At 43.7% G+C, this 20030-nt stretch overlaps 1 protein-coding gene across 1 annotated transcript in view; it reads left to right on the top strand.

Moving 5' to 3' along the window:
• Positions 1-20030, top strand: part of GMPS (guanosine monophosphate synthase) — a 515861-nt gene that overhangs the window by 188068 nt on the left and 307763 nt on the right. The window contains exon 7 of the mRNA XM_078667712.1: positions 11110-11275. Coding sequence (XP_078523838.1) covers positions 11110-11275 — 166 coding nt within the window. The remainder of the gene's footprint in view (positions 1-11109; positions 11276-20030) is intronic.

Below are 20030 nucleotides of genomic sequence, written 5' to 3'. Positions count from 1 at the left end.
CAGTTTGCTCCGTGGCCGGCCCACGTGGTTATAGGCTCGTATTTGTATAATGAAATTTTCACAATAAAGGTTTTTAAAAGAAAACATGGTAGTAGTATATACATTGGTAAAGTTTTTAATAATAGTCACTGTTTTAGAATCATTAAAAGGCAAGTGAAATAAAGCAGACCAATTACATGAAGGGTAAAAGTTATAATACGAAGGAACGCAGTAAAGATAAATGGTCAAGGGCTGTTGTGTTTTCTATTCCTGCAACATAAAGTGATCGATAAGAATCTCATATTCAGGCGTATCGGCGACTAAGACAGCAGGTCGACCCTCTTTTGCTCAACGGCTCCGTCATGGGACGAAGAAACGCTCTTTTTCTCGAAAAAAGAATATATTTTACTTGCAGGACAGTTGTAAATTTTCCGGGAAAGTACATTAGCCTGGAACATTATAACATATATTTAAGAAAAAATAATGTTCGGAAGTAATAAAAAGCGTAATTTTTAGGTCATATGACCAAGCCTTTCATCATTAGAATAAGAAAAGTAAAATGAACCAATGAAAAGTTTTATTAACAAGTCACATGACTTGTTATGCTTACGTTACGCGCTGCGCGCCCCGGATGACTTCCGGATGCGCTAACGCGGCGCGTCATATGACGCATTACGCGACAACGCAGGTCCAGAATATAGTCAAAATGTCTCCACCAACCAGCGGTCGGAACACAACCCCTTTCAGCAGGCTAAATAGTTCTGTTAAATGACAACAGAAGGGACAGGCAACAAGAACCATTAGTCAAAGAGGGGAGGGCTAGTTCTTCTCTACCGGGTTACATTGGGGCGCTACCGGAACTGATTGAATTGGTAGTCTACAGTGTTTCTGGATGTTTCAGACTGAAGCTGGGGTTAGCATGAGAGCAGCACCATTTCGTAGCTCCGTCGTGGCCATTCCGCAACCAATCATGGCAGCCGCTCTTTATCGTTATTTTGGGCGGGGTGGGTGGCGGAGCAGAGCTGTTTTGCAGCCATCATTGTGTGGAGTTCAGTTCATTTCACTAGTTTTGTATTTGTCATGAGGGGTTGTTCCTAATGTTTCTATTTTAGCGAGGTCAAAAAGAGATCCCATTAGTGGCCTACTGATTTTGCTCGATTCCTTTTCTTTTTTTTTAACACGATTTTTCGTTATCTGCAAAGACTAAACAGAGTATTGCGACTCTGTGTTTGTTTGTAAATAGAGAATCAACCAAAGAGAACCAATTCTAAAACAGTAAATACTTGGATAACAATCAATCAAATGGAGAGAGAAGCAGGCACGACGTATTACAACGGGGGCAAAGGCCTGCGTTAACTACCCTTCACTATGTGCAAAGAGAGAGTACTCCTAATAGAAATGAGGGGGGGGGGCACCATTCAAAGCAGATCAGTGTGCATAAACACGAAAATGTTTTCACTTACCACGTACTTGACATTCGACAGCTTATGATATTTGCTATTAAAAAACCATTGAAATTCACTGAAAAAACCATAGGTTATAGACCATATATAGTTAGGAATTAGCATTTACAAAACCTTGAAAATTCACTGAAAAAACCATAGGTTATAGACCATATATAGTTAGGAATTAGCATTTACAAAACCTTGAAAATTCACTGAAAAAACCATAGGTTAGAGACCATATATAGTTAGCTGGACATTTTATTGACATAAAACCAATGAAATTCCATATATAGTTAGTTGCACTAACTATATATCGCGCACCCGCAATCCACTGCTGATGATGTCACATATTACATCATTCATGACATGGTCAGTGACATCACTGATGACATCACTGATGACATCACTGATGACATCACTGATGACATCTCATTTGACATCAATGACCACATCACTGATGATATCATTCATGTGACAATACAATGCATCTCACATTTTAATATAACCTCTGTTTCACCCAGTGTTAAATACAGAGTATAATTTTTGAAACCATTGACACACCAATACTAGTTACTACATACGTACTCACTGATTCCTACGTCTACACACACATTCACTCATTCACCCATACAATCATTCATACATACAATCACTCATCTTTACAACACTATCATATGCACTCATACACCTATACAGACACTCACACTCTGCCACTCATCCATGGAGTTACTCACACACCTAGTCAGTCCTGTAAAGAATCAATCACACTTCCATTTTCTTGTCTATACAGTTAAACATAGAGCACCTTACATTTTCAAACATATACTAACACATACTTACTTTCTTATACAATCATTGATACAAGTACACATTGATCTGCACAGAGTCACACACCTCCCAGCCAGCCACACACACACACTCAGTCTCCCATACAAATACTTGGACAATCAATCAATAACCCATATAGTTAATCATATAGCTACTGATCAACACATGCAGCAGTTTACAGAACAACAGACATAATGATGCACAAATTAAGACAGTTTAGTCACTAACCCATGCACTCAGTGAGACACATTTAATCACTCACTCATACATTCAGTCATGCACCTACTAAATCCTTCGTCCAGATAGTTATACATCTACTCATTCTTCAATATGTAAAACATATTTAAACTTTACAGAAACACAGTCACTGGATGATGTCATCAGTGATGTCATCAGTGATGTCATTTGAGATGTCATCAGTGATGTCATCAGTGATGTCACTGACCATGTCATGAATGATGTAATATGTGACATCAGCAGTGGATTGCGGGTGCGCGATATATAGTTAGTGCAACTAACTATATATGGAATTTCAATGGTTTTGTGTGAGTAAAATAAGGTTTTTTAAATGCTAATTCCTAACTATATATGGTCTATAACCTATGGTTTTTTCAGTGAATATATATATATATATATATATATATATATATATATATATATATATATATATATATATATATATATATATATATATATATATCCAGTCTCTGTTTCACCGGTATATCGCCACCACCACAGATACACGGACCACCACGCAGCAGATAGTATTAAGTAGGTAGGTTTATTATCTTTCCAAAGGTCTTATTTCGGCAATATATATATATATTTTAGATTTCCCAACCCTACTAAAGTGTTTAAATGTGTTTTCCAGGACAAAGTTAAGAAATTGTCTTTGAAGAAAGGATTCTTGGTTTTATGTAAGACATGTACTCCTATACAAACAAGTATTTACAATGCAACGGGTTCGCCTGAGTGTCGATCCGCGCGAGACTAGTGCACCCCGGGGTGCACTAGTGCACCATTGCAGCTCCAGTGCTTCAATGCACCAGCTCACCGACAGGGGTGGGAACGGACAGTGGGAGGGGGGGGGCGGGAACGGGCACACCTGGACAGCGGGATGGGGGGGCGGGCGGGAACGGACACACGTGGACAGCGGGAGGGGGGGGACAGGAAAGGCACGGACAGCGGGAAAGGACAGCGGGAGGGGGGGGGCGGGAACACTAACAGCGGGAGGGGGGGCAGGCGCACAAATGTGACACGGAACCACCAGGCACAGAGGTACCCCTGGACACCCTGCAATCGATCACCCTGATGGTTGGCGGGTGGAAACAAACGGATGACGGCACAGCCCGGGGGGTCCTGCAGGCAACAACACAGGCCTCTGATCTCAGCTGCGGATGGTGGTGGGATCGATTGACCCCAGGGACGAAAGATCACGGCGGCCATCATGCGGTCTGAGACCAGCGAGAAGTACACACCCCACATCGTCCAGCTACTTCAGGCCTGCCCCTACTTACTAACGCAGGGATCCCTCGGATTGTGGTGTGCAACAAAGTCGGCAATCGGCGACCTGCTCCATTCCTGTAATCCTGCATCAGCACATAAGACCTTGATATCCCTCAAAGTGATCAGGGCAGATCGGGGCACCATTGCCGAGAGTGCTGCACTGCGAGAGGGTGAACATCCGAAGGAACACAGACGTGCACGGTTAGAGTTACTGCAAATTCACTCAATCTGCATTGTGCATGCATGTACAGTGGGACCATGCAGCTTAGGCCAGGATTCTGCTAAAAGCCTCCCGCAAAGAGAGAATGCAGGCGGGAACGGGCACACATGGACAGCGGGAGGGGGGGCAGGAAAGGCACGGACAGCGGGAGGGGGGCGGGAAAGGACAGCGGGAGGGGGGGGCGGGAACACGAACAGCGGGAGCAGGAACGGGAACACGGACAGCGGGAGGGGGGCGGCGGGAACGGCCACAATCACTCACCTGGACCTGGACTTCCGGCGGCAGTCGGCCGCGGAATGGCCAAAACAAACCTGGACGACAAAAAAAAATAAACACCGCCAACGGCCGCATGACGTTGTCAAAGGGGCAGGATGAGTAAAAATGGCCGGAACGCCCCCGAATCTGCTCCGCAATTGTCGGACAGATCTCTGTTCCAATGGCTAGCCTCCATTTATGGAGCTAGCCAATGGAACAGAGGGCGGATTCCCAAGCCACATACTTGTAAACATTAGATTTCGCCTGCGCCGAAAAGCTGCGCGGTGCGCAGCTTTCGACGAGGCGAAACCTAAAAAGGAGGAGTTATTTTTTTCTTAAGAGTTGGATTGAACTTTGAGTTACCACACAGCAAATAACAGAATGAAGATGGCTGCGGTTCCCAAGTTATATGCATGATTTAAAGAGTTCCTGAATGTTTAGTGTTCTGTTTGAGTTTTAGTTTATTATTGCTGCTGTATATGAGGGTCATAAAGGAGATCATGCATATTATTAGCCTCTGTGTCTTCAATAAAATCTTGATTTTTCTACCCATTAAAACTGGGAAATCGGCATTCTGGATTCTTAAGTCCACTGATTTGTTTTACTGTGCATTGAATAAAACTGTGCGAAAACCGATCAAGGGTTTGGCTTATCTGCAGTAAGGCCAAGCCTTTAAATTAAGTAACAACTACAATTTGCCAGTACTGCACCATATTTTATCAGAACATCACCTTGACGAAAAGAGTTAAACTATATCATCAGGAAAGGACCATTCAATTGAGTTAATCCATTTAATTTTGGTTATTAGTCAAAACATCGTATTTTTACTTTTTTTTCAAACAATGTCATATTAAATGCACAGGAGAGAGAAAGAAAGAAAGGGAAGGGTTTATGTGTTTTCTAAAATTTGACGCACTCTTACACTTGTTCATTTGTGTTTCACATCCATCCTCATACATACAGTCTTTTCACATCAACAGTGTGGTGTTTGAGAAAGAAAGGAAAAGGGGAAGGGTAGGGCAAAAACTTCACAGATCAAATACTTCAATCCTGCAAACTAATATCAAAACGAAGAGAAAAACATTTAGGTTTCAGTTAGTGAATTTAACTTTAGGCCATCAAAACGGTTGAACATCATTTCAAAGTAATTTGTTCTCAGTATTCATCGATTGGCCTAACACAAAGCTTGAATAAAACTGTGGCAGATTTTTATGATGATTCTGTTGCCTATTAGTGCAATGTTTCACTCCAGTACAGGGCCAGCTCTAGGGCGGTGCGACTGGTGCCACCGCGCTGGGGCTGACTTTGGGAGGGCGCTATTTTTTCCAACTGTACTAAAGAGTTTAAAGCACCTGCTGCAGATTTCATTGCCTCCAGCAATTTTCGGGCAGCCCTAATAATTCAAGATTAATGGACCTGCTGGAAAGAGATGGGGTTTTGTCTAGTGGAATTTTGACTCATCATAAGGTAGCGCTGGTTTACTGCTTTTCTCAGAAAGATTCTTTTTTTACTTTGTAGTTTATAAGTTAAAATCCCAATATAGAACAGTGAGCTTACTTCATACAGCTGCAGGCAGAAATGCAGGTGAGAGAGCGTGGTTATGGAGACTTGAGCTGCTCTGTTAAAGAAGGTTATTCGGGGGCACCAACAAGCAGTCACACCAGGCGCCATCGGCACTAAAGCCGGCCCTGCTCCATTATCCTACTGGGAAAAGTGGAATATGGGCCGGACAGTGGTTTAGGTGCTTCACGAAATAGTGCACCCTTCCCCTTTCATGCAGTTTAGATAGAACCTTTAAATCTTTTTTGGGAGCACCAAATACAGTTTTTACTTTTCAAATAAAAAAAAACATATTACTCAGTCCTTCAAATTATTTCAATGCTAAGTTTTATCATGCGAAAATTATTTGTTTTTTGTTGAATTGATAATGGTCTCATTAGAACACATATAGCCAACACATGTTTCTTGATTCTGGGCTAAAGCCAAAACAAAAACTCCAACACATTTTAGAGAGCAAATGCTCCATACTCCATAACATTTCTTTCCAAGACTTGTTAGCTCATATTTATTGCGCCATACTATCCTGTGGCCCAAATACCACACACACTTCATAAATCAAAGATGAGAAAATGGTTTATTAATCTCGAACAATAAGCACTCTCGAAATAACTCAAATGCTGCATCTTTCTTTTTTCTCAGACTTTCAAACCACCTAAGTTTCAGAATGGAGAGAATCGACATGGTTGGGCTCATTTGGCAAATATACATACTTTGGGAATCTGTTTCTACTTACGATGAGTTAATTGCTGCAAACATTAGTGCCTGTTTAACCCCTTCTACGCTCATGACGAGCTCAGCTCGTCATGAGCGTAACCTGCGCTACGCGGATGACGAGCTGAGCTCGTCATGTAACGCGGGTTTTTGCGAATCGCAGCGCGCAGCGGGAAAACCGCTAGCGCGCATGCGGTTAAAAGAATATCAAGCACCCAAACCGATATGATTTAAATGGCTGCTACCTGCAATTTTCTTTGCTGCTCACAAGTGATTGCTTTCCTTGTTTTGTTGTCCTTTAAGCCCTCCATTGTGAAACCTGCATCTATGTTTACTTTTCCTATGCAGTAAGCTGTAGCACTTTGTCTAATCCTGAAGTAAGCATACAACTGTGAATGGAATGTTGTGGGCGTTGAGTAGCATTTGTTTTAGAAAGGTTTCTTTGTTTTGATTTTTATGAACCTCTGCTTTGGAATAATTGGAAGAAGCAAGTAATGCAGATTTTGTTTTACATGAAAGAAGGTAAAAGTATTGGATTGGGTATTCCTGAATTTTTTTTTTTTTTTTTCCACAACCGTGGGTATTCCTGAAATTTTAATGTTAATTTTACACTTCCTTCAGAAATGGGGGTTTTATGAGAACTGGCCAAAACTCTTGGGGCATATCTTACCTGCTGAATACTGTGGTCGCTGCTCTCCTTGGTCCCCCCTCCCGCCGCCGCAACTCCATTCTTCGCGGCCACCGAGTGGAGGAAGGGGAAGGGACTACCATTCCCAGGCTCCTCCGCGGCGGAAGCCGCACACGCCATTTCCACGCCCGGAGGCGCATTTAACTGCAGGGCAGCCCCGGCAGAGCGGGCGAACTGACCAAAACTCTTGGGGCATACCTTACCTGCTGAATACTGTGGTCGCTGCTCTCCTTGGTCCCCCCTCCCGCCGCCGCAACTCCATTCTTCGCGGCCGCCCACCCACTGGTCAACCTTCACCAGTTTTACTGGCACAGGATGACAGCAGTGATATCGTTAATTTTGATTTCCCTGCCAGTGACATGCCTGAGCATAATATTGCCCCCACAGTTGATCTAGAAGTATCCTCGGATACGACGGTACAGAATCTACCGACTCCTGTGCCTAGAGCAGTGAGAGCATGCAGGAAAGTACAGACTAAACGTGGGGGTCACGTTCTGCTAGAAGAAGAATAGTTTCTCCACCCAAAATCCTAGATAATGATGATGTTATTATGGGGAAAGGTAATACTGTGACATTAAATGACAAACAAATTAAAAAATTAGTAAGTATGATCGATTCAAAGATCAAGGGTATTGTCAAACCCCTTGTGGCAAAAATCGATCAGCATACTGCAGAGGCCAACAGACTAGGAGGACTCCTCAATAAGACAACGGAGGAAGTGGGTAGCTTATCAGCTTTGGTATCAAGCAGATGTGAAACCCAGGAGGTTCACCCTGGAAGAGGGGTAGGCAGTAGTGAGAAAGTTGTACAGCAACCCCCCCTACCCAGTAGGCGAGGATTGCCAAACTGTAGTTATAGAGGCTTCCCCAATAACAGCTACAGAACCGCGCCAAGAGCACGACTTATTCCAATTTGTTGTGGAAGCTTCTCCCCTAGTTCTAGTCCTGGCAAACGCCTCCCCTTTGGCCCCTGGTCAGGTGGAGTCAACAACCTCTCTGATCGATAAAGCGCTGCATTGGTTGACGAAAAACATGAAGATGTCTCCCTGGGGTAAACAGCAGTTAGCAGGGGAAATTATTATGGCTAGAAGGGTAGCCTGGCTTGGGGACTACCCGAAAAATTTAAGGGAGACTGTATAGCCTTGAACTTTTCAAGACCCGAGGTACTCACAAACATACTGGCAAATTTATTCCCCCCACAACGCAGGGATTCTGCTATGATCCCACTAACACTTGAATTTTTTTACAGTAGGAGATGAAGTGTAGCGAATTTCAGTAGACCATGGCCGAAACTGACCCCTGTGTCAAGTACACTGGGGAGGGGTGCCCAAACTAGGGATGGAGGTATCAGCTTGGAAAATCGGTTTGAGGTTTTGTCTGATTTGAATGAATGTGATTGACTCCTGGGGGCTGAAAGATCTGTAGATATGAAAGCAATAGAGCTTGGCAGAATGTATGGTCCTAAGGATTGGAGCATGGCACAAACTAACAAGGCCCCTACACCTCGAATAATCCCACTGGAGGGATCCCATCTTACAGGGCAGCCCTTAGAGAGCAGGGATCTCGGACAATTAATTTGCTCGGACCCATTTGGGGAATATGACTGCCCAGAATCAGATGGGCACCCCCCAGAGATGTACTGCCACATGCCCACTAACATAGAATATCAACCAGTGACTGAAGGTGTGACCCCAGTAGCTAAAATCCCGCAGGATCCATCTTGCATCTTACAAGGTGAGGCAGGGTTGGCTTTCCTTTCATGGAACCTTGCTGGAATTGACAATAAGATAACATCTCCAGAATGGTGTAGCTTTGTTGACCAGTATGACATCATCCTCTTTCAGGAATCCTGGCCAATGGTTCCAGTTTATCGTTCCTTAATTTTCACGCTCCTGCCACCAAGACATCTAAAGGCCGACCTGCTGGAGGTTTGATAATTTGGGTTCGCCAATCCTTATGCTGTAAGGTGCAACAAATTAGTCCCCCATCGAACGACATTCTGTCAGTAAAAATCACATGGGCAAATGGACAGGGGGTGGCTATCTACAATATTTATGCAAGGGGGACAGCAGGGGGACAAACATCTGAGGTAATCTCTGCTCTTTATCACCAGCTTGAGGCCCTCCCAACACAGTTGTCTATTATAGCAGGTGGATATTTTAATACTACTTTTGAACCTCTTGGGCAAGAGGATCAGTTTCTTGCTGCTGAGGAGGACAGTAAATGGGGTGTCCCCCAGCTCGAATTACCTGCCGTAAGAAGATGGACAGCCATAGCGATACAGCTTAAGGCCTTATGCTTAGTGAGAGGGCTTAGAGCAGCAAATGGGCGTACTCCGTCCGACCGCCTGGGAGAAAATACTTTTGATAATGGCAGGCATTCTAGTCGCATAGATTACTTTCTGGTGGATATAAGAGGATGGCACAGTCTGATAGACATGACTGTTAATAATAGGATGGAAAGTGACCACAATCCACTTTGCATGGAATTCCAAGGACAGGTAGAGGCATTTACGTATCTAGGATTTACAACATGAAGGTTATAAGTGCCTCTTTGTATGGTTCGGAACTTAGGGGATTTAATTATTTGAACCAACTAACAGTGGCGGAGAATACATTTCTACGCTGTCTAGTCGGGGGTCCCCCAAAGTACTCCCACTGTTCCGCTTTTATATGATCTTGGAAGGAAACAAATCGAGGATATAGCACGGTTACGGCCTCTACTATATTGGAGGCGTATCTGGACAACTCCAGAATTAGCTCACTATGCCCTTGCATTGAAGGATATCATTAGGGCAGATCGCTTTCATTCTATCCAATGGCTTAAAGAGATAAGGGGCCCATTAAGAAAGATGGAGATTGACCACCTATGGGAAGATGCAGACGTCTCAAGGTTCCCATCAAAAATAATTCTGAAAAAAAGTATTGGGGAAATGATTTGGATGTCCGCCCATAGTACCTGAGTAAACACTAATCTAACAGGACGTTTCCTTGATTTCAAACCTCGCCCACTCTGTGAAGCTTATTGGGATAATATAGAGGGTCCATTTGACCGAAAGCTGTATTTCCAGTTTAGAACTGGAACCCTACCTGTAAAGGCCTTCAGCTATAAATGGTCAGCAATCCGGGATGACAAATGTCATAACTGTAAAGATTTAACTGAGAATATAGCCCATTTGTTGTTTGTATGTCCCCTTTACAGAAGCCCTCGTCGTAAGTGGCTAAAACCAACGTGTATCAACTTGGGCACCCGGAGGTATATTGAGGCTCTAAGAATATTAGAGACCGACTGTTCACCCTGTATAGCAATTGCCGTTGCTAAATTTCTAAGGTGGGCTTGGATCATACGCACTTGCACTTTAAACTCTCTAGAAGTTAGCTAAAGAACTCTAAGACATCTAAAAACATATGATTGATCTCGTTCTATGTATAATTTTAGCTGTTTTAAAATACTTTTTTAAAAAATGTTTTAACTATAAATGACAGCTATAAAGATTAAATGGCTTTTTAACATTGTAATTTTTTTGCTATGTAGTATTTATAATGTTTGTGATAGGATGTTTATTCTGCTTTTATGACATGCTGTCGAATAAAGCTTTGAAAATTGAATTGAGAAACCGTTGATTGATTTGTTAATCAGATGAGTGACCTGACTACATAATCCACTGGAAAGGCCAGTTAATTATATGTAATGCAGAACAGACCAGATTGTACTATTGTGTGTGTGTATACTTATACTTGCTAAAGTGAGCATTGTTTTTCCAGCTGCCCAACAACGATCAAAGAGTTGTATCGTTATGCCGAATACTCCATTGCATAAATTGTTAGTAACAAATCAAGCGCAATATGAACTACCGAAAGGGAGAAAACCTTATTCTGAGCCACTATACTGACGAATTCTGTTCCCTTTGTTTACTAGGTCCTGCTGAGCGGGGGAGTCGATTCTACAGTATGTACAGCTCTCTTAAATAAAGCACTAAATAAAGATCAGATAATAGCTGTACATATAGACAATGGCTTTATGCGTAAAAGAGAAAGCCAATCGGTAGAAGAGGCTCTAAAAAAACTAGGAATTCAAGTGAAAGGTATTGTTTATTTTACATTTATTCACTTGTGTACAAAATACAATGTATGTATAAAGTAATTGACTTTAAAGCCCTGACTTGATTGATGACTGAAAACTGACTGCTTCGTAAATAAACATGCTGTTAATCGCTTTTTTCATCTGTTCTTGAAATGTGGGAAACAGTCACAACCAGTTGCTAAGATTTGATATTGTTTATCAAAGAGGTTAAAACAAGAATTCTCAGCGGGTATGACTTGTAACTGAAGGTGCCTTTTCAGCTATTGGTGAGTTTAGATTATCAATACTTCGTCAGTCATACATTCAGTCTGTTTCTGATCCTTGCACGCAGCAAAGTCCACAATTTGTTGTGTATTGGACACGACTGACTCATTGAGTAGAGTGGTTTCGTAGACGCATGACCCTGACGCGCAGTGTCTGGTTGAGGACTGCCTTTTCTGGGGACGTTTAAGCTTCCCTTATGGACATGCCCTTCGATGGCATCTCTTCTCCTTGGAGACAAGGCAGACCCTGTGCTGGAGCACAATAAGGACTCACAGGCTACAGCAAAGTCCTTGGGCCTCTCAACTGCCTCACGTCGGCCTCAATCTGACTTTCACTCCATTTGTGGCTACTGAAGGAGCTTCTAACTGCGTCAGTACCCTACAATCTACTGAGCCGCGCATGCTCCCCATCCTCTCCATGGGCAAGGGTGCGGAACCCGCAGGACTCATGGCTCAGTTAGGTAGCGGTCTGTTCCGTCCACCACGTGACCCTCCCCTCATGCATCCCATGGCAGCTGCAGTCTCCAAGCTTTCCTAGTCTCCCCCTGTATCGCCATGGGCATCCAGTTGGCGGCAGACTTCGCAGTCACCAGCCCCATTGGCAGTCTATTCCATCGGATAGGTGGGTCTTGCAGATTATCCGAAGGGGCTACTCCCTCCCCTTCGAGCCTACTCCTCTCTCTATGCCACCATCTCACGACCGGCTGACAAGAGGATCATTTCTCCTTGCTCTGCCAGAAAGTCATGGCTCTTGTTGGCCAAGGGAGCCATAGAGGGGGGTCCGGGCCAGTAGTAGGCTGTGGTTGCTATTTCTGCTACCTTCTGAACCCCAAAAATGACAAGTCCCACGTCCTATCCAAGACCTCTGAGCCCTGACCATCTTTCTCAAGAAGGAGAAATTCAACATGCTCAAGCTAGCTCAGGTCTTGGACCCAGGAGACTGAATGGTAGAGTTTGACTTTTCATATTCCCGTCCTGCCTGCCTACCGGTGCTGCCTGCAGTTTACGGTAGCCATTAGCATTTTTAGTTTACCATGCTCCACTTTAGCTTTACCAGTGCCCCTCAGGTGTTCACCAATGTGATGGCTGTGGTTGCAGCTCATCTGCGGAGATCAGGGGTGACAGTCTTCCCCTATCTCAATGACTGGCTGCTGAATGTGGGCTTGCCCCAGGCTGTCGTCTCCCACCTCCAGACTACGGCGATCTTTCTGCAATCGTTTGGGTTCACTATCAATGTGCCAAAGTCACACCTGACTCCTTCTCAGACGCTCCCTTTCATTGGAGCTGTTCTAGACACAGTGCAGTTTCTGGCTTATCCTTCCGACTGGTGAATTCTGGATATTCAGGCTATGATACCGATGTTTCAGTCTCTATCCTGGGTTTTGGTGCAACTAACTATGAGGCTTCTTGGCCTCTTGCATCCTGCTGGAGACACACCAGATGGCATATGCGGGTAGTGCAGTGGGGCCCAAAATTCCAGTGGGTGCAGTATCAAGGGAATCTCTGACTTGGTCCAGATCATGGAGGGAACTGGAAAAGATATGCAGTGGTGCCTGACCAACCGCAATTGGGTGAAAGGCATACTGCTCTCCCTTCCCTAACCAGATCTGACAATAGTGACATATGCGTCACTCCTGGGAAGGGGCAGCCATTTGGAAGAGGTGGAGATCAGAGGACTCTGGTCTACGGCGGCAGCCGGACTCCACATCATCATGCTGGAGCTCCGTGCTTTCTGACTGGCATTGAAAGCCTTTCTACCCTCCTTCAAGGGAAGGCTAGTGCAGGTGTTCACAGACAACACCACCGACACGTGGTACTGTAACAAACGGGATGGGGGTGGTCATGCCCCCTTGTCAAGAGGCCCTCCTTCTCTGTACATGGCTGGAACAGTAGAACATTTCCCTGGTGGTTTAACACCTGGCAGGTTTTCTGAACCCTTGGGTGGACAAACTCTGCTGTTGATGCCTAGCTGATCGCGAATGGTGCCTCCATCCGGAGATGGCGCAAGGTTAGTTTCAACAGTGAGGAGAGCCTTAGTTGGATCTGTTCACCTCATTAAAGGAGGCGCAATGTCAGCAGTTTTGCACACTGAAGTTTCCAAGGCAGCTCTCGCTCAGAGATGCTTTTCTTCAAGTGGAGCTCAGACCTCCTGTACGCCTTTCCGCCCATACCCCCCTGCCCAGTGTTCTCAAGAAGATCAGGAACGACCAGGCCCAAGTCATCCTTGTGGCTCTGGACTGGCACGGAGAGTCTGGTATCCCGGGCTACTGAGCGTGGCAATTGATCCTTCGATGAGGCTGCCCTTTTGGGAGGATCCTCTGTTGCAGCAGCAGGGGAGGGTTCTCCACCCAAACCTGTCCCTGCTCCCCCTTCTTGCGTGGAGATTGAGCTTCGCCCGTTGACAGCTTTTGACCTTCCTCCTGAAGTCTGCAATGTGATTCTGGCAGCCAGATGTTCCTCCACCTAGACGGTATATTCCTGGCATTGGACAACATTTGTGGCAAGATGTTCAGAAAAGTCCATTGATCCCCTTTCTGCCCCTCTTTCTGAAGTTATGCTTTTTGCTCTTTCCCTTTCCCAGCAAGGCTCTGCACTGGGCACCATTAAGGGATATCTTGCTGCTCTGTCTGCCTTATGGCTGCCTGACCAACCCTCCTTGTTTAAATCCCTATTGTACATAGGTTTTTGAAAGGTCTTGTCCACCCTTCCTCCTCTTCAAATTCTTTATTCCTCAGTTCGACCTAAATTTGGTTCTGACATTTTTGTTGTGTGCTCTGTCTGAGCCTGTAAACCACTGTCCGCTCATAACGCTCAAAACCGCCTTCCTGGTGGTAATTACATCTGCACGTAGAGTGAGTGAGATGCAGGCCTTCTCTTTGCCGCCTTACCTATCAGTCTATCCTGACAAAGTGGTGATTCACACAAGGGCCTTCTTTCTGCCTAAAGTAGTCACTCCATTTCCATGTAGGCCAATCTATCACCCTACCTTCACTCTACGCTCCTCCACATCCCTCTTACAAAGAGGAGTGACGCCGCTGTCTGGATCCAAAAATAGCGTTGTTCTACCTTCACCGAAAACGCAAGTACAGAGTGGATAATCGACTCTCCATGGGGTATGTTGGTGTGAAAAAAGGTCCAGCGGTGCAGGCGCGAACCATCTCTCGCTGGGTCATGCCCTGCATCAAAATCTGCTATGCACTGGCCAAGAAGCACACTCCTGAAGGCTTGAGAGATCATTCCACCAGAGCTAAACCTGCTACCACTGCGTTAGCTTGTGGAGTTCCAATTCTGGATATCTGCCAGGCAACAACACAGGCTTCCCTGCACACTTTCACCAAGTATTAATTACTGTGTGGGCAGTCGGGTCCGTAGAAATGGGCACTTCGCCCGTTCGGTCCTACAAGACTTCCTTTTCTGAAATTGGTCCACAAACCCTAATCCAACGATAGTATTTCTTAGGTATTTATTCAAAGATAAGTAATCTGCAGCTAGAAGTCTGTCAGATGAACAAATTACTTACCTTCGGTAACGCCTTTTCTGGTAGAGACTATATCAAGCTGCAAATTCCTTACGATCCATCCATCCTCCCTGCTCTGCAGACAGATTTCTAGGGTTCAGGCTGATCCCTCGCAGGGCCCTAGTTAAGACACACCAGTGTCCGTGCAATTCATTGTTCAACGCTTCTGGCGTGGAAAGTCATGAAAAGAAAATGACATCAGTGCTCCTGGCTGACGCCTATCTAGGTGCTGCCGACGTCACTCCGGCGTATCCGACGGTGCCATGCGAAACCGCTTGACTCCCCCCTACCTGTGCGCAAGGCTACTGCTCACGAAAAATCTTACGGATCCAGTCTGATGCCTGGGGAAATTCAAAGGTGTAAGGTATCTGCAGCTAGGTATAGCTTCTACCAGATAAGGTGTTACCGAAGGTTAGTAAATTGTTCAACAGCACCCTCCGACACACTAAAATGAGTGCAGGTTTGTTTATTCAAAACCTTGCAGGATGTGCTAGTTTCTGGCTTTTTGTTTAATCTGCTTATGCCTTTCGTGCAGGCCCATTGTTTGAAGGGTTTGGCTTAGCACTCACAGGGTCGCACCAAGTAATGTTTATGCTGATGTATTTTTCAAGTCTGCTGTAGATGCTCAAGTTAAGAGAGATCTGTAAGGTATTTATAGCCGCTTCTGAGACAGACCAGCCTTTTGCTGGTAATCATTGTTCTATGATAGATAGTTATTTTTGTTTATTTATTCATTTATTTGCAGAGTTTTAAATAGCACTGGCTAGACCCGGAGGTATCAGAGCGCTTTACATGAGGATCAGCGAATTACAAGTTACAAAATGACATCAGTTACAGGAGCTTAGTAACAAAAACAAGAGCCTAACAAGGACAACATAATAAACAGTGTAACGCAGTAACATGAGTAACTAAAGCATAGCCTAACAAAGACACACGTCCTATGGGGCAAAGAAGGTATAGGGGGAAAAGTAGAATGGGGAAAGAATGCAGAATCGGGTCATGCAGTAACTTCACCGGGAATCCACTGCACTGAAATTGACTCCGCTGTTGGCAGATCTTCGGAGATTCGTCAGGAGGGCGAGGGAGGAAGGAGACACAACGGAGAGACAAGAAAAACTGTGCCCAATGTCCGGCTGGGTAGGTGACGGCCGAGGGGGTAAACCAGAGCCAATCTCCTCTATAGCTATCTGGTATCTCCACCGGGCATCGGCCATGATGCTCGGATAATAGGTGGTCCCCATGCATTAAACAATGGTGAAGTGTAGCTGCTTTGTTCTGAACCAGTTGAAACTGCATCTGTAATTTCTTTGGCAGCCTTTTTTACATGTATTTTATGTGGGACATCACCAGTGGGGTCAACAGAGCCTACACTTACTTTGAAAAGTCAATAGGAGGGAAATTTTATTAAGGAGTTGGACATGAACACTCTTTGTGAAAGTTTTTTCTGTGTTGAAAAATAGTGATTTGCCAAAATGTCCAAATTTCAACCTGTTGTTTAAATCTTTACCAACTTGCCTGTGGGTATTTGCCAGTGAAGAGTAACCTGCGTGTAATTGATCGGTTGTGGGTCTCCAAGCTTTTCTACAGTGAGAGCTACTTCTGCTAAGTGAAAATCATTGGGAGATTCTTGAGGCTAAATAACATGTGCATAGTTACCAGACACCCCCACGCCCAGCTTTATTTACTTTGAGCCTAATGTCCATAGAGTCAGATACTATGGTTTAAACAAAATACTTTGCTGGGGGCACTATGACATGTGTCAGTGAGACCCTGGTCTTTGGGGATGTATGAACAAGTGTGCTTATGAATCTAATATATTTGCATGGGTGAGTGAGAGCCTGTGTATTATGTACTTGCAGCACAGGACATGCCTTTCGCCATACGTGGCACCATTACATGTATAACACAAACCTATAATATATTTTTTTAATGAGAGAAATTTAAAGTGCAGAAAAATGTGTAAACATTTTCATTATATGGACCATTTTTCTGTGCTTCAAATTACTGTCATTTATAAAATGGCTGTATTTTTTAGTTATACCTAAGGCAAAATATCTACTTGTAAGGAAGAGGCCTGCTGTATGTAAATCCGACTCTTTGAATTGGGAGAAGATTAAAATTGAGTTAACTTAATTGTTAAGGAAATGTATTTCATTTGACTTTTCTCCCATTTAAAAGCATGTTTACAGCTCCAATATTGAGTTGACAAGAACTTTAAAAAAGTTAAATACTTCAGTACCTTAATTGTTCACTTCTGTGCCCCAGCCTGGATCATAAATCTGACTGAGCACTGCTCCTTATCAAGCACTGCTATCTGCAGCCTAATGATGATGAGAAAGTAAAATAAACACAGCCTTCCGTTAATTTAGAAGGAAAATATGAAATTATGTTTATTTAAAAATTAACTCTAGGCTGTGAGCTACTCTGAAGGTATCTGGGAGCTACTGATAGCTCGCGATTGACTGGTTGTAGACACGGTATATTGATCTGATAGTGACTAATGTTTTGGAGTTACTCCTGCCAGTTAGGTAGAGGAAGTTTCTATAATGCCATTCTTTTTGCTACAACATGAGATCGAGCCTTCATGACGAACATAATCTGCTTATTTTCTCTCTTTCTTTCTCATTTGTGAACCTTCTTTTTTTCTGAAATAGGTTTATTGACTTTTAACTGTTTTAATGTTCAGAGGTTGCTTCTGTTTAATGACCTGTTCATTGTCATCTTATGGCAGTTGTCAGTACCAAAGTGCTTCTTAGTAATTTGGTTCAAGGGTCTAAATCACCAAATTATTTATTTCCAAAAGGAGCCCAAGTAGCCTAGCAACTTCACTGTTTCAGAGGCCGTTTAATTTTAAAGTCTTGCTTGTGCTGTCTCGTAGCAAAATACCTTTTGTGCGCTTAGCAAAACCTTAAAGTGGGCTTGGAGCCCACTCACTGCTTACTATTGGTTGCTCATTGTCACTGTAATCTGCTTGCTTCCAATTGGATTGCTTGCCTTTCCCTTATGTTTGTCCTACTACTTTTTTTCGTTTTGGTTAATACCTCTGTGAGACTGCATGTCTCGAGCTATCGCCTGTTTTTCCCCCTCCCAAATGCTGTGCTCTGTGTTGCAATCTGCCTAGTTTGCTTCTTTTCCCCACCTCCCTCCACCCGCTCCCCGTCATACTTCCCCACCCTCTCCACTGTTGCCTTCTCCATCCTTGCGGTCCTTGCTTTAACATTTTTTTTTATATAGTATTTGGAGCGCCAATGAGCACATTTCTGAAGGCCCTGCCGTTGACTCAGCACTTTAGTGTTCGTGAGATTTTAATTTTTGGTATTTACTGATTGGTCTTAAACCTGTTAAAAAAAATAAGTGCCTGCATCATTTTGCACTCAAGTGCATGCATTGTGGCACATATGTAGTAGTCATGCTTGCTCCCGCTTGCAAAATGATGCAGTTGTGCCGTGCCATCATACCTTTATTTTTTCCTTTTGACTGATGCTGCAGAACGTTGTCAAACCCCACAAGTCCAGAAAGTGAGATATATTTGCTTTGCCAATTCTTGTTTGATTTTGTGAGTTTTGCGGTGTAAGATGACCTCAGACCATTTAGACTGACCTTTCTGGCTCAGACTTAATTTAAATAGTTGAGTCTTTATTAAGAGACTACTCTTGTCTGCAGAATTGGCAGACTGGCTCTGTACGTTTCATCTCTGTAAGAAGGTAATTATTTTTTTCCTGGTCTACCACATGAATGTGTGACTCAAATACAGTTAAAACATTGAATTCTCTAGCATTAATATTTAACATGGACGAGGCCCAACTATGCTGACTTCACCTTCTTTTATGTGAATGAGACTATGCGTTTAAGTCTCTTCGGCACTTGTGAGCTTTTTTCTCCTGAAGAACTTTGTTACAGAACACCTCTCAATTTCCCATACATATACATTTTCTGGTTAAATGACAAGAATATGCATATATGCATGTGCTTGAACAGAGCCCTTGAAGCTACAATTTTGCACAGTAAAGCTAGTCCAGAGTAACGTGCCATTCATAATCCTGCCATCTAGTATTTAAGTTTATCGTTTTGTTTTCTCTAGAAAATGTTTTTTGTTAAAGCTAGGTGCCAGGCCAGTTCTTTCGGATCTACAGAACTCCCAGTCAGCTGAGCAATTCCTGTAGAAACCTTTGTTCTGTGTCTCTGGAAACACAGACACTGATACTACTGTAAGCACACTAGATTGCGTAGAGCCTTCTTTTTGGATTTTGACTTTCACAGGATATCAAGATTGAACAGTCAAGGGTTAACTGTGGAGTGTTTAGTATGTAGAAAATCTAATGTAGTGCATATATCTTATGCAAAGTTATAGAGTGTGTGACTACCCAAAGGCTTCCCAGTGCTGTACGAGAAGCATTATTCTAGCCTATTAATGTGGTAGAGGAAATATTTGGAATAGAGCCAAGTTTTGAAGAGCTTTTTAAACTTGAGTTCATTGGACTCGATTTTTAAGCAGATATGCATTGAGTTCCACAGTTTAGGGCATATGTAGGACTTCTGAATGCGAGGCACCTTTAGCAGACCAGTGTTATGCAAACTTCGAATCCTATTTGGGGTGTAAGAAGGGAAAAGAACCCTAATCATGTTGGGTCCCCTGTGATTAATTGCCCTGTGAGCCATGCAAAGGGTCTTGAATTTTGTTCTCTTTTTCACGTGTAGCCAGTGCAAGGACGCCAAGGCACCCTTAGGTGACGAGCAATTGGGTATCTAAGACTGTTCTGGTTGCGGCATTTTGCACCACCAGTCTCTTTAAATCTGATATGGGTGAGCCCAGATACAAGGAGTTCCCATAGTCCAAGCATGACCGAATTAGTGCCTGGACCACCATGCTTCTGGAAAGATAAGCTAATATGTCCAGAATGTTGTGCAGGGTTCTGAGCAGGCAAAGCATGAGCTAGTCAGTGTTTCTGCTTCTGCATCCATTGAGAGAGAACTAT

The sequence above is a fragment of the Lissotriton helveticus genome, chromosome 11, assembly GCF_964261635.1.
Source record: "Lissotriton helveticus chromosome 11, aLisHel1.1, whole genome shotgun sequence".
NCBI classification, from domain to species: domain Eukaryota; kingdom Metazoa; phylum Chordata; class Amphibia; order Caudata; family Salamandridae; genus Lissotriton; species Lissotriton helveticus.
Note: the sequence above shows the minus strand (reverse complement) of the source record. Positions and strands in the feature narration are given on the sequence as shown.